Genomic DNA, 15,266 nt, shown 5'->3' on the forward strand with positions numbered 1-15,266 from the left:
GACTACAGCTTCATCAAAAACTACCTTGACCAAAAACTTAAACCTGAAGCGAGACAGATGGACGGATGGACACACGGATAAACAGACGAACAAACAGAAGGACGCACAGACCAGAAAACATAATGCCCCTCTACTAGCTATCATAGGTGGGGCATATAAAATCTTTCTGCAATGACTTTGGCTATCCATGCTATTTTATATTTACATTACATGTTTATATCTTGTTTCATACCAGCTCTGTATTACAAAAGAGCTGTTAAGTAAATTAATTAAGATAATTTATAACACTAAGTGATTTTTTTCTATCTGAGATTGAAAAGTGTTTATTTTCATGGTTTTGGTAAAGTCTGCATACAATCCCTTCGAATATTTGTAATTTGTTGAACCTTTAATATTGTGGTATTCCTGTACCCACAAAATCCACAAAAAATTGGTATCCAACAAATATTAACGAATCAACAGTACGTAAAATCCTCACTATTGAAAAACAAAAAAAAGATAAAAAAATTAAACAAGAATATGTCCATAGTGCACGGATGCCCCATTCCCACTATCATTTTCTATGTTCAGTGGACCGTGAAATTGGGGTCAAAACTTTAATTTGGCATAAAAATTAGAAAGATCATATCAAATGGAACATGTGTATTAAGTTTCAAGTTGATTGGACTTCAGCTTCATCAAAAACTACCTCGACCAAAAACTTTAATCGGACGGACGAACGGAGGCACAGACGGACGGACGGACGAACGGAGGAACAGACGAACGGAGGCACAGACGGACGGACGAACGGAGGCACAGACGGACGGACGGACGAACGGAGGCACAGACCAGAAAACATAATGCCACTCTACTATCGTAGGTGGGGCATAAAAATAAGTTATTTTTGAGATAAAGGGACACAATAAGTATACAACTGTACTAACCTTTTTAGACATACCCAGTACTGGTTTCTTTCTGTAATCATTCCAAGTAACTGCCACTGCTCCAAGTAAATTGTTTCCATGAGGTACAGATATAGGACTCAGAAACGCTATTATCTGTTGTTTTATAACCTGTGCAAAGAGAATGATGATAATGATAATTTTTTATACAACTGCATGGCTCATTAGCAATTCTTAATTCTTATCCATGAAGGTCTATGAGCATATGTTCAAAAAAGAAAAAAAGGGTTTTAGTTAGTTCAACCTGGAAAAGGGGCACAGTGATTCTGCTTTTGCTCACCTATCTCTCAAAAAATGTTGTGAAAGATTTTGAAAATTTTAGTTAACTTCAAAAAATGCAAGAATATTTCATCAATCTCAAAATTGACCAAAAGCTCCTGAAATTTGGAAAGATCATTTTAATGTTACTTCATTTTGGGAGATCAGAAAGGCAAGCAGATTGTGAAGTGTTACATTTATTTATTTAAAACAAGAATGTGTCCATAGTACACGGATGCACCACTCGCACTATCATTTTCTATGTTCAGTGGACCATGAAATTGGGGTCAAAACTTTAATTTGGCATTAAAATTAGAAAGATCATATCATGGGGAACATATGTACTAAGTTTCAAGTTGATTGGACTTCAACTTCTTCAAAAACTACCTTGACCAAAAACTTTAACCTGAAGCTAACGGACGCACAGACGGTACAACAAACGAACGGAGTCACAGACCAGAAAATATAATGCCCCTCTACTATCGTAGGTGGGGCATAAAAATTGTTTTTCCTAAAAAAATGTATCATCAAATCCATTGGCAATACTTTAAAATCTTATTTCCATATATATATATATATATGCTATAACCCGTTACAGCATCTGTTTAAACATCAGATAAATGTTACATTGTCAGTACTGGTACTGTAAATTCAGAAATTATTGAGATGTTTTTATTATTGCTTTTAAAAATGTGACGGTTTAAAATCTAAATAATTTAACCTCTCATTTTTATTTTATAAATTAAATGTATAGGCAAAATTTAAAATCACATTTTAGTCTAAAATGACAAAATCGCAATAATTTTAAGTGCACACAATAATTTCTGAATTTACAGTATCTTTATGTGACGCTTTCTAAATAAAGGCCAACAAATTTTAATAAAATAATTATGCCACTCTAAGAAACCTACACAAACAATTGTTCATGATAATAAACGTATATGGATCTGATGATTCCAGATTACTTCCTACCTTAGGGCTCCCTATGATATACTTCTGTTGATTAGTTTTACTTTTTTCTGCTGAATCTGAAGCTTTCCATAAAGCTGTCATACATGCTATAATTCTTGGCAGGATACTGAGTAGGGAACGCCTAGCTTCCATGATTGGTGCCTTAGGACCAAGATCTCTTTGTGGGCTGACATCCTAGGAAATGTAATTTGTAAAATTATTTCTAGTCACAAAATACAATAAAAAAATTGCTGATACTATCAGTAAAATATAAACTTCTAATCCAAAATGACATCATTTTCCTAGAGACAAACTGATATTCACATATCTATAATACTAAAATTATGAGGTCCAATTTGTCAGCCGTCATCACGTATTAAAAAACAACGAATCACAGAATTCAACTTTATATATAACTAATATAGTACAAAGGTGTAGATTAAAAATTACACCACTCCAGGCCCATTTGTTTTCCACGTAATTAATATTGCCAATAATGAAGAAGTTCCGGGTCGAGTCCGCTACCGATACCAATAGTATATTCACCTGTTACCTATTACCTTATCTGTACGTTCCGCATCTGACAGGCACACCACCAAACGTATTCAGGATTAATATGCTATATACACGGGTCATAACCACAGGGTTGACACTACTAAATTGTCAAATTGTTACCTATTGTAGTATTTTAATCAGTTAGACTTTCTAAGATAACAATACGAATACTAAAAATCTGGACTAAAAATAAGGCGTATAGGTACAGTTTTCAATTTGTTAGTGGGCATGACGTAAAACAGCGAGGCAAAGAATTAAACTTTACTTATAACTTATATAGGACAATGCTGTTGATTAAAAAATACTCCATTCCAGGATCTTTTGTTTTCCAAATAATTAATATTACCAATAATTGATAAGTTCCAGTTCGATGGGTTCAAACAGAAAGACTTGAAAGCAGAGAAAAACTGTGTATCTTATAATCGGCATGACTTTAACAGATGACAATACTAATACTAAAATAAGGCTTGCGCATAGTTATATACTTTAATTCAATCACGGGTGTGTTCTAGTTTGGAATTAAAAGTACCACAAGAGTGCACATGCTGAAATGTCTTTACTAATCATTGATGTTATGTTGATAGTCTTAAATATAAAAGTTAACTACAACTATCACATAAACTTAACATGATTCAAGAAAATGAGGTCAAGATCATATAAACCAAACAATAAATACATTTACATCTTATAAGCATTCAATACACTAAAAATAGTTGACTAATTGTGCATAGTTTCTAAGAAACAGACTTAACCAAGAATATACTAGTCCTATTGCTTATAGTATCTGATATATATACAATGTATATGGACTTGACCACCATACTTAACCTTGTTCACTGATCCATGGAATAAGGTTGAGGTCAAGCGAAAACTGTCTGACAGGTAAGAGGACCTTGCAAGGTACGCTCATACCAAATATAGTTTTCCTATAACTCTTTAACTAATTATTACTTACCCTGTTATTACCAGAAGGGTTGAAGACATGAATCAAGTTAGTGAGTATCTGTCCTGCACTAGCTGAGTCTGTGGTGATGGTGTTACTGGTAGGAGCTGGGAGTCCTACAGATACAGGAGAGGCTGAATCCAGTAGACAGTAGTGACAGACTGTGGTCAGACCTTCTAACATACTCACAGCATGATCTGGAGGAATTCTCTCTAACTTTGTCCTAAAAATGAAAATTCAATAAATTGTATAAATACTTACATCTGATGTTCTTACAAACATTTTACATGTAGTTATTTTAATTAGTTTCTGGTATTCATTGGTTTATTAGATTTGATTTTTTCCATTTTATAGAAAAACCAGTATTTACTAAGACAATTATTTTTTTCACTTAATAAAAAACCAGTATTTACTAAAACAATTGCTCACTTTTTTTTGTAACTCAAAAAAGTCTTTCATAGTTCCCCTTAAATTTTTCATATCCCCCATTTTAAAGTTAGAATAAAATACTGCTAAATATTTTTTTCCCCAAAATTACTTTATTTGATTGCTCTTATATTCCCCCACTAGTTGAGGAAATTTACCTGTGACTAGTTTCATATGCTGCTGCTAGAGCCTCAATATTCCGACAAAGCTGTGATACCACACACATCACTATTGACGACAAAGCTCTGCCCATATATGGAAGTGACGAGGTTACCATGGCAATCCATTGTTTATGCATATGACACATGTGAGGCTGCTTGAATGCACTTAATATACATGATACAAACATCCCCTGCTGCACTATGGGTAAAGTATGAGCATATTTAGCAGACGTCAAAGACGAGTGGAATACTATCTTGGATCTTTCCCAATCTGAAATCTTTGAGGAATCAGGTTCACCTTGGATTTTGGAAATACGATTCTCTAACATAATTAAGACTAGCAACAAATTCAGAACTCTTATTTGGAATGTTTCATTTGCAGATGAATCTAAATTTTCCTCATTGAAAGCAATTATTGTTTCTGATATTTTATGTGTATTTTCCGATGAAGATCTCTTCCTAGCATTGTATACAGAGGCAAGTGTACAATGTAATAGTGCTTTTTGTACTTTACACCTTGTTAATAAATCTTTGATGTAAGACATGAAACTCTTACCACTTTCCCTCATAATCGTAATAAGTTCCGACATAAGTAATGTCAAAACTTCACATGCCAGTATGTGAACCTCTTTGTTGCCATTTAATTCTTCTTGTGAAAGTTTACTCATTGTAAAATTAGGATAGTAACTTCTTATAAAATACAGGCAAACAGAAATAACTACTTCTATAAACATATTGCTACGGTAACTAGATAAAGTGTCTGCTGGCAGTGTGCCAAAGAAATTTTTGCCAAAGACAGACTTCCTGTGCCGAGCAAGTAATGACTGCAATTTAGCAAGCTGTTGTGTTCTAATGTTACTGATGCTGGTCGTGACCATTGCCGTTACTACAAGCCTGGGACAAGTTAATAACATGGATTTAATTGTAGTCAGAGCATACATTGTTCTTTTGTAATCAAACTTCTGCGTATACAATAAAAGATGCATATGTAAATTATGTATTTCTGATGATGCTTCACTAAAATCACCTTGACCTTTTCCTGCAAGGTCAAGTTCGCTCCCTGTTGGAGAATCAATATCCATGCCACTTCCTTCTATATTGTTCATATCTTGATCAACACTACTTTCTCTTGATAGTGTATTTTCCCTTTGTTTGTCATCCTCATCTTTTTGAGCTGAACTACCTTCACCACTGTCAGATGCTACAAATAGTAACTCGTCTAATATTCCAGAAACAAGATCTTCTGGGTCTGTTTCCTCAGACACTGGTTCACTAGGGGGTGGTTCTGGAGGAGTATCACTTCCATCAAATACAATTCCTTCTTTAGCACATGTGTTTTTATCGAGTCTCTTGAATGAGTTAATGTCATAACTCTGTGTTGGTGTAGCATCAAAACTTTCCCTACTATCCAAAGAACTCTCAGAACCAAATGGATTTAATCGAAGGTTAAGGTCATCAGGTCTGACCTTGTCAAATGAAAAGTCATGGTCAGAAGGGGCTATTGTTGTCATTCCTCTATCACTCATGACCATGGAGAGAGACTTTAGGTTTTCAGCTGATTTTCCTGACAGTTTTTTGCCGTCAGTATTAACATGATATATGATGTTACCACCTTCACTACTTATAGCGTAAATCTGTGCCTCACTATTATCTACTTCATTTGACTCAGAAAGTTTGATTTTTTTAGGTTTGTGAAAATTAACATGTTGCACTGACACTCTAGCAGTATCTGGGTGTAGAAGCATGGATAACAAAGGTACAAACACTCGACTGATATCGTTACGCTGTACTATATGGGTCAACCATTGACTGGTTATAGTCTTGGTGGCACTGGTATCCTCCTTTAAACTGTCTAACAGCACAAACATTGACCTTCAAAGAAATTAGGACTTTATATATATATATAATAAAAAATTATGTTTACACACACACACAAACGCCTCATTTAAAATAGAAAAGTTATTGTATAAATTAAGTAACTGCCTGATAGAACATAAACTAAATGCAATGCACTTAAGGGCATACGATACAGTTTTGATCCTGTATTTACATTTTGATAAAAATTTCCATATAGACTATTTTTTCCTGATTAAATCAATATGTTATAAAAAATATACCTTCATGTGCTACTTTTTGAGTAAAATAAGGTCGAAATTTTGTGGCTGTATTTCCACTTTCGAAAGAAAGCCATAACTTTTTTTTTTAAAAGATAAACACAAATTGTTTTTTGTTAAATAATTTGTAGTTTCTGTATTTTATAAGTATTCTTAATATTTATACATTTGTTATTCAGAAATAACTCATTTTTTGCTGTATATTTATCAAATTTAAAAAGTTTGCACTATTTACGTTTTCATGAAAATTGGCACACATAACTTTCTCGCATAATCAAACCTAATGGCATTTTAAAAAAGAGGGGTCCATGAACTGGTTTTCAAGATAAACCAGTTTGAATGATAAAAATCAGTCGAAAACTGAATCTTTTCCCGATAAGTCATAGTTTGACGTCGCGAAAATAACAATTTACGTTAGCAACGTCATTACCTCCCTTGTAACTGTATCGTATGCCCTTAAAACCAAATTTCTTCAGCCAGGTAATATATGTTTGTCCTGAAAATTGTCAAGCTAACAATAAGTTTTGAAAAAAAATCTGTTTTTAGTTAATGAGTATGTAAAATAATTGTCCTAGTAGCTATATCTTGTGCAATACATTTGTAGTATATTGTCATCTGACACTAAAAATGTTAGTTATTTTTCTTTCTACATTACCTTTTTTTTTAGATAATACTAAACAAGAAATGTTAATTCTAAGAGGTTTATCTTTTTAACAAAAATAAATAAATATCAGTTTTATTATGAAACAGGAAAAGCACTCGATACTCATGCTACTGATATGCCTAATTTGTTAATATGTACATATTATCTATATGATCATTCCTTTCCCTTTTTATATTTCAAATTAATTACAGCTATACATTACCTATCAAATGTTCTAGGTGAATGGCCTGGTGTCATATCTGATCTAATATCTCTTGTGATATGCCATAGAATGGTAAACTTCTTAAAAGCTGAAATTCTTCGTTTCTGAAATAAATAGCACTGTATTCAGTTATATGTACAACTCAAAAGTGTTAATGTGATTTCCATTGAACATCTATAAATCAATTAAAGAAAAATAGAACAGTGAAAAGTTGACAGTTGCTTAATGTCCTAAGATAAGATAAATACAATTTGGATTCTGTAAAAATAAGGTTGTACAGTTAAAATTAAAATTATTCAACAGCATAATACATGTATTTATGTTGAAAATAGCAAATACTTAAGCAAGTGTGAACTTATTAGAAATTTGATCAGATAAAAGGAAATGTCAGAAGACCTGCTAACTTTCTATATTTATTAGGAGATTTTGTCCATAAGATACATTGAACTGACTCATGAAATCCTCTATCATATAAACTATATACCTCATAACAGACATCCAAAGGATTTATAACTGCTCTTAAGCACATAAATACTCATTTGAAACCATAATATATCAGAATACTAATATATATGTTTGACATGCATTCTATCAAACATTTAATTCATACCTCATCACTAGACACCATAGATTGTCCGATCACATCTTCACATGTCCAGCTAGATGGCGCCACTTGATGTAGAAGATTAAACAGTTCTACACTCCTCTGATGGTACCTCTGTCTGTCTTCTGCTAAATAATCCCAAAGAATTTCTGCTATTCTCTGAAATGACAATTGAAAAGATTAAAATACTACTTTCAAATAAACTGTCAATAGTTTTCATATTTTAGGGTTTTAATTTAGTAATAAGTTAGGAGCCTCTGATTCAATAATTTTGTTTGGTCTCATGTCAATCATATTTGTTTTTCATTATCATTTTATACATTTGTAAGTCAGGTAGTTGGTTTACTTGTATAAATTGTTTAACATTTTTTCATGCATTTTATATAGATATTATATTTTATAGTATGGGTTTTACTCGGTTTTTAAGGCCGCCAGGTGCCATTCAGATGCTTCCTTCCAACTCATTTGGTCTCTGGTGGATATTTATTTAACTACCAGTTATACTAAATCTTCTTATTTTAATTTTGTTGCTTTTAAAAGATCAAAATCTCCCAAATGTGAATCATTTATGAATATGTCAAAAAACTCTTTGATCCCCTACATTTTCAATCTTTAAATGTAAATAACAGTCATCTTCATGTATAGTTAGTAAAATAGTAGACACCTCATTGCATAGAATAAGTAAGATTTCTAGGTTGTATGGATTTCTAATTCTAACTTAAGTCATGCTCAGGTGACGTTTCAGCCAGAGACAGTCTGGTAGAATGGATGTAGTGTGTGTGCTATTTTTAACATGGTGGTTTACATGGGTTTAAACCACAAAAAAAACACACTGTTTTCAAAGTTTTTAGAGAAGCAGTGTAACAAAATGTTTTCATGGAACAATACTTAACCTTATAAAAACATGTCTTTTCATCAATAAACTTTAAGTGGACTGGTGGTAGGGCAGGTAAGATCAAAACAGAAACCATCCCCTCACAATACAGCTTGGAACCTTCAGAACTGTCACTAGCTGACTGGACAGATTGAGTCAGGATTATCAAATCCAACATGGCGGATATAGAGGAGCTCTGGATACTAAAGTTGTTCACAAAACAAGCACAGGTCATCAGATCTTGTAACCATGGAGGAAGGTGATAACTTTCATCTGGAATATATATAATCATTTTAATTCATTATTGATCTAAAGTTCCTGGCACATCCCAAATACTTCATGCATTTCATAATGACTTTACCATCAAAAACCATGCCCATTTCTCATCTACAAATTTTATTAACATAATGGTCTGTTTCTTCTACTTGCAATTAAGATAAGATTTAAAGAAGATATTTCAATCGTCAAATGTTAAAATATTGATTACTTACATAAAAGAAATATAAGAAAACATGAAGTTTTAAAACATGGAAATAACAATGACATTATGCTGTTCAGCAATTGATAGAAAACATGCATTATATAAACTATTAAAAAGTTTGAATATTATTTCCTAAACTACAATCTTTACTAGGATGAATAGTTCTATAAACATGATAAAATTGTAAAAAGAATAACATGCATCATATAATAATGAACAAAACTTTGGTCTACAATGGTTTGGTATTGCCTTCCCCCTTATCTACAAAAGAAATTGTAGTGGGGTCAATTATTAAAGTTTCTCAAATATAATTAAGTTTAGAAAGTTAAGCATGGTGATCAGATGCATGTAAGTATCAGCTATAAAATACTGTTACCTTGACTACATGTTTTATATAACATCTTATGGAAGTCTGTACAGTATATAGGAAAGCTGGAAAACTCCAACAATAGCTTGCATGCACAAGTGTATGTCTCTATTGTATCATCTGTCAAATCTAAATTTAACTGTGTCACTGTTTCTGATTGGTTCCCTTTGGAATCCTCATCTTTGCTATTTTTAGAACAATCATACAACAAAGAGTCTGAACTGCTGGATTTACGAGAGTATTGTGGCAAGGTTAAGGACTGCACACATTTATTGGATAATGATTCACTTTTTAATATTTTACAAGTTGCAAATGTGTTGAAGAACATTTGAAAGCATTCAACACAATTCTGCATCAAATTTATAGGTCCACTAATTCTTTTTGATATGGATGAGTTACTGACAGATCTTGGAACACTATTGCGTAGGAATTCTTCAGATTTCTGTAAATAATCAGCAACATCACCATTCAGTTGAACATCATTGGCTCTCTGTTCTTCCTCTGATTGGTTAGCCTTAAGATTGTCATTTTCATCACTTTTTATTCTAGTTTCATTGATTTTAGTGTTGTTTGTACTGTTATGTTTATCTTGGGTGTTCTCATCTGTTTGGTACTGAAAATCCTTTAAACTTAAGTCATCCATTGGAAATGCATCATCCTCCTGAAAAAGGAGACAAATTCTATGAAATTATAGTCTGAACTGTCAGCTTGTGAATTTGTGTGGAAATAAATACTAACCTATTTTGACCAAGAGTATTATAACAGATAGCTTGTTTTATGGCATATCTAATACAGCATGTTATTTTCATATCTTAACCTTTTAATTAAACAGCTACTACAGAAACTTAATTTTCATGGTTTTGTTTCTGAATTTGAAATCATGGGGTATTTTTTGTAGTTTAAAATTTCTTTCAGGTTTTCCTTTGTGTTATCATACCCATCTACAGAATAAAGAAAACAAGAATGTGTCCATAGTACACGGATGCCCCACTCGCACTATCATTTTCCTTGTTCAGTGGACCGTGAAATTGGGGTCAAACTTTAATTTGGCATTTACGTTAGAAAGACCATATCAAAGGGAACATGAGTACTAAGTTTCAAGTTCATTGGACTTCTACTTCATCAATAACTACCTTGACCAAAAACTTTAACCAAAAACTTTCACTTGAACTTTGCCCTATCATTTTCTATATTCAGTGGACCATGACATTGGGGTCAAAACTTTAATTTGGCATAAAAATTAGAAAGATCATATCATGAGGAACATGTGTACTAAGTTTCAAGTTGATTGGACTTCAACTTCATCAAAAACTACCTTGCCCAAAAAACTTTAACCTGAAGTGGGATGGACGGATGGATGGATGGATGCACACTGACAAGAAAACATAATGCCCCTCTACTATCATAGGTGGGGCATAACTTAAACAAACATTTCTGCTTTTACCATATTTACAGTATATTTTTAGGGTTTGTCTATCTGTTCAAACAAGTTTTTCATATGGTATGGCTATCTACATGTAAATAAGTATACCTTGAATCTATTTCCAAATACATCATTCATCAGATTAAAATTTATAATGATAACTTAAATATTCATTTAAAAAATTCTCCAACGGTCAAAAGTTTTGATAGAGCTTTATTTAATTATTTTTATTATCTACAAATGTCTACGTGTATATGGTAGAAGGTGAATCATTTTAGTTCTGGTTTTATGCCAATTCTAATTACATATAATACCTCCTCTTTCATTTCTATGACCTTCATGCTTGGTTGTACTTTGGACAGAAGTTTTGAACAGAGCTGTAGAGTAGATTTGATGTCTGTATCATGAATATCGTCACAATGGTGTGCAAGACTCAAAGTTATTCTTCGTAACAGTTCTGGTAAATGTTCTGTTTGTGTCTCCAAAAATGTCTCCTGCAAAATAAAATTGAGAATGGAAATGGGGAATGTGCCAAAGAGACAACAACCCGACCATAGAAAAAAACAACAGCAGAAGGTCACCAACAGGTCTTCAATGTAGCGAGAAATTCCTGCACCCGGAGGCGTCCTTCAGCTGGCCCCTAAATAAATATATACTAGTTCAGTGATAATGAACGCCATACTAATTTCCAAATTGTACACAAGAAACTAAAATTAAAATAATACAAGACTAACAAAGGCCAGAGGCTCCTGACTTGGGACAGGCGCAAAAATGCGGCGGGGTTAAACATGTTTGTGAGATCTCAACCCTCCTCCTATACCTCTAAGCATATAAAATAAATTGAAAATGTACTTCTTGCTTAAATTAACAAGGAAATGATTTCAACCAGAAGAATTTTGATCTTCTAGGAACATAAATATCACAATGAGAACAGCCAAAAGAAATCATGACATTGTTAAACAGCTGACATTCAATTTATTAATATTTTATCATGGGTGTGTACTCAAAGAGTTTGAGGAACATCATATTAGAATATATTATTCAAGGTAGCAGAAATGTAAAATATAAAAGAAAAGTGTTTAAAATAAATGTACTACACAACTAAGTTGTGCATAACAATATTTTCCCATATATAGTTTAACAGTCATCAGTAAATTTTTTTTATATATGTGTAACTGTGAAAACTATACCATTAATAAATGCTTGAATGACTGCAAAAAATAAATAACTGTTAGTAAGCAGGCTTACATACCTCAAGTCCCCATATAAAGGGAGAAAGCTTGTAGTAAACTGATAGCATTTTTTTTTTCAGTTATGGTTTCTAGTATGGTTTTAAACTGTAATATATCTTATACAATCTAATTTAATAGTTATGAACTGTGACCACATATATTTAATTAAGATTGTGTATCATATAAAAGTACTTTATTTAGCATTTTGAAACCACCTGAAACTTTCTGCATGATTGTTTTGGTCTAATCTTAGTACTTTTGACCTTCACCTTGGACATAGTGACCTTAAATTCAAAGAAATCTTCATCTCATGATATGTGCCAAAAAACCTAGGCAAACTATATCATCATATACAGTATAGGCTTAATGAGAATCCTAAAACCAGTTTTCTGCACAAATGTTGATCTTTGTTAAGTATCTATAACCTTGAACTTTGAGAAATTGACCTCAAAATTAAAAAGAATTTTCCACTGATTACATGTGGATATACATTCAAGTAAGGTTGCAATCTGATATATAAAGTATTTGACATTACACCCAAAATGAATTGACAGAAAGACTGACTGACAGTACAGACTACTAAATGAGTCAATAAATAGCAGCACCAACAGCACACACTCATGATATTACACCCTTTGTTAAGCTTATGAAAATGGTTTCAAGAATAAAATATTTATTACAGTTCTTCTTTTAAAGCATGCAAAACAAACAATTGATTAACTTGCTTGCTATATTTGTTTGGATGTTTGTAAACAACAGGTACCTAGGTAGTCTATTTCAGTGTGTTTACTATTTACTGGAATATGATTGGACAATAAACATTAAATTCATTTCATGTCAATTCTTATTGTCCAATCAAATCCCAGTAAATATAAAAACAGACAGAAACTCCACCTACCTATTGTCTGCAAACAACCAAGCAAACAGAGTAAGCAAGTTGATCAATGTTTTGTTTTGCATGTTTTTATAGAAGAACTGTAAAATGTTAAAAATCAGAAGCCAGTAACTTGGCCCTGTAAAAAAGTTACATCAGGATCTTCTAAGCCAATATATGAATATAAAATATTACAGTAACTATTATTATTGGACATTTGTTGGAGGTCAAAAACAATGATTAATCAGACTGAAAAAAATAATCTAAAAAGAGTAAAGTAGTCTACGTTTTACCATTCCCAACATCAGTGTTTAGTTTGTACATGTAGTTTGATTCAAGCATTTTAGAGCTAGTGCATTGCGTGAGAAATATTACCTTATACATGACACGAAAAGTCTCAAAACTCTATAATAAATATTGGGAAATTTATCAGAATCAAGTGTACAGGTCTTACTTTAAGCATTTCCAACAACTGTATAAGATTGAGGTAAATCTCTCCAATTATACTAACACATGTAACATGACTTATTGTACTGTGGATTCAGTATTATTCGTTAGATACCAATTTCGGTGGATTTTGTGTTATTATTCGTTAGATACCAATTTCGGTGGATTTTGTGGGTACAGCTTAGTGAGGTGAACCACGAAATCAAATGTACAACAAATAACAAATTTTCTATTGGCTTGAATGCAAACTTCGAAAAAAACAGGAAATTAAATAACCACGAACATGTAAGTTTTCCTTATTAAATTGGTATCCAAGGAAATAAAGGAATCCACATTATGTAAAAGAAAATAACTTAAATCTGACAGTTAAAGTAAGATAACTCTGGAATGACACACCTAAAATATTCAAAAAATCAAAAGGAAGTTTCCCAAAATCAGCTTAAAGTATTTATCAAATTAATTGTCTTAAAATTGTTAATAGTGTTAAGATACTTCAAGAAAGGAGGTACAAATGTATCGTTTATAAGAAGTTTTACATGCATATAAACTATTACTGTACATTGTATCTGTCCTGTAAACATGGATGTCCAAAATGTAGCTTTTTTAAAAAATCACAATTGTTAGATGTTTTGTTTTAAAATCAAACAAAGCAAGTCTTTTCATGAATATTATATATTTTTATTCATGACAGTAAAGTACATGTAGGTTCTTTTCATGCAATGGAAAGGCATGAATCATACAATACAATATTTATAAGATGTGATACGATTGCCAATGAGACAACTATCCACCAGAGTTCAAATGCAGAAGATGTAAGCAATTTATGTCCCATAAAGTAATGGATTTCAACAGAGAGAAAATCCATACCCTATAGTCAGCCATAAAAGTACATTTCAAGCCAGTTTCTTTAATTTTAAATGACTTCCATGTCGATGACTAAAATAAATGTTCATTATGTTCTGATATTCTTAGCAGTAGAATAGAAGCATCTTTCATTCTGAGATAATGAGCTGTAGAAAAGATGTTGAATCTTTTTTTCAAAGAATCTCAATTTCCCAGTGAACAGACCATATTACTTACTCCGATAAATAACTGACAATTCTGGAACATATATTGTTAAATAAGCACTTAAGACACAAATTGTTAGTTCAGATACACTCATTAACAAATTCAGAAAGAAAAACCATAATTTTTGTAAGGGCTGTTTCAAAAATAAATGTAATGGGGGGGGGGGGGGGGGGGTCACAAGGCACCTTTTATTAGACCCCACCGTGCATAAATTATTTAAAAAAAAAATATGCCTTCCAACCCCCCAACTCCCCCCCACACACACACAATTATTTCATGAATTCAATACATAGTAGTTACTTGACCATATTATATATATATGCACATAACCAATACATTGCATAAAACTTACTTTACCATACTATAAGACATGCAATATTATGAAAAAGTAACTATTTTGTTTCATGTGCAAGATATAATACATTTCTGTATTCTAAGCCATATGCATATTCAAGACTATTTATATTCACATCATTTTTCTACTCTATAAAGTTGTGCTAATAAAAACTCATGAATATATACATGTATGTCAGTACTAGGTCAATATTAAAATCTAGGATAAAAAACATTTACCGGTAAAGAATCATATTTTGAGTGTGTCTGCCGAGAACATTGAATGGAACAGATCAAATTGGTTCCACCAGTATTGGGTCAATTAGTGAAAAAGAAAGTATTTTGGCT

General features: G+C 32.2%; 1 protein-coding gene across 9 annotated transcripts in view; it reads right to left on the reverse strand.

Moving 5' to 3' along the window:
* The window catches only part of LOC143048298 (protein DOP1A-like), a 41,981-nt gene that overhangs the window by 19,143 nt on the left and 7,572 nt on the right, over positions 1-15,266 (reverse strand). For 7 of the 9 annotated variants that reach the window (XM_076221901.1, XM_076221900.1, XM_076221898.1 and 4 more), the window contains exons 6-15: positions 14,598-14,618; positions 11,279-11,458; positions 9,551-10,202; positions 8,713-8,966; positions 7,826-7,978; positions 7,216-7,319; positions 4,233-6,107; positions 3,661-3,871; positions 2,172-2,345; positions 924-1,052 (exon numbers count right to left, since the gene is read on the reverse strand). In XM_076221901.1, the coding sequence (XP_076078016.1) occupies positions 924-1,052; positions 2,172-2,345; positions 3,661-3,871; positions 4,233-6,107; positions 7,216-7,319; positions 7,826-7,978; positions 8,713-8,966; positions 9,551-10,202; positions 11,279-11,458; positions 14,598-14,618 (3,753 nt within the window). The remainder of the gene's footprint in view (positions 1-923; positions 1,053-2,171; positions 2,346-3,660; positions 3,872-4,232; positions 6,108-7,215; positions 7,320-7,825; positions 7,979-8,712; positions 8,967-9,550; positions 10,203-11,278; positions 11,459-14,597; positions 14,619-15,266) is intronic. The other 2 variants (XM_076221899.1, XM_076221902.1) reach the window with 1 other exon arrangement.

The sequence above is a fragment of the Mytilus galloprovincialis genome, chromosome 10 (assembly GCF_965363235.1).
Source record: "Mytilus galloprovincialis chromosome 10, xbMytGall1.hap1.1, whole genome shotgun sequence".
NCBI classification, from domain to species: Eukaryota; Metazoa; Mollusca; class Bivalvia; order Mytilida; family Mytilidae; genus Mytilus; species Mytilus galloprovincialis.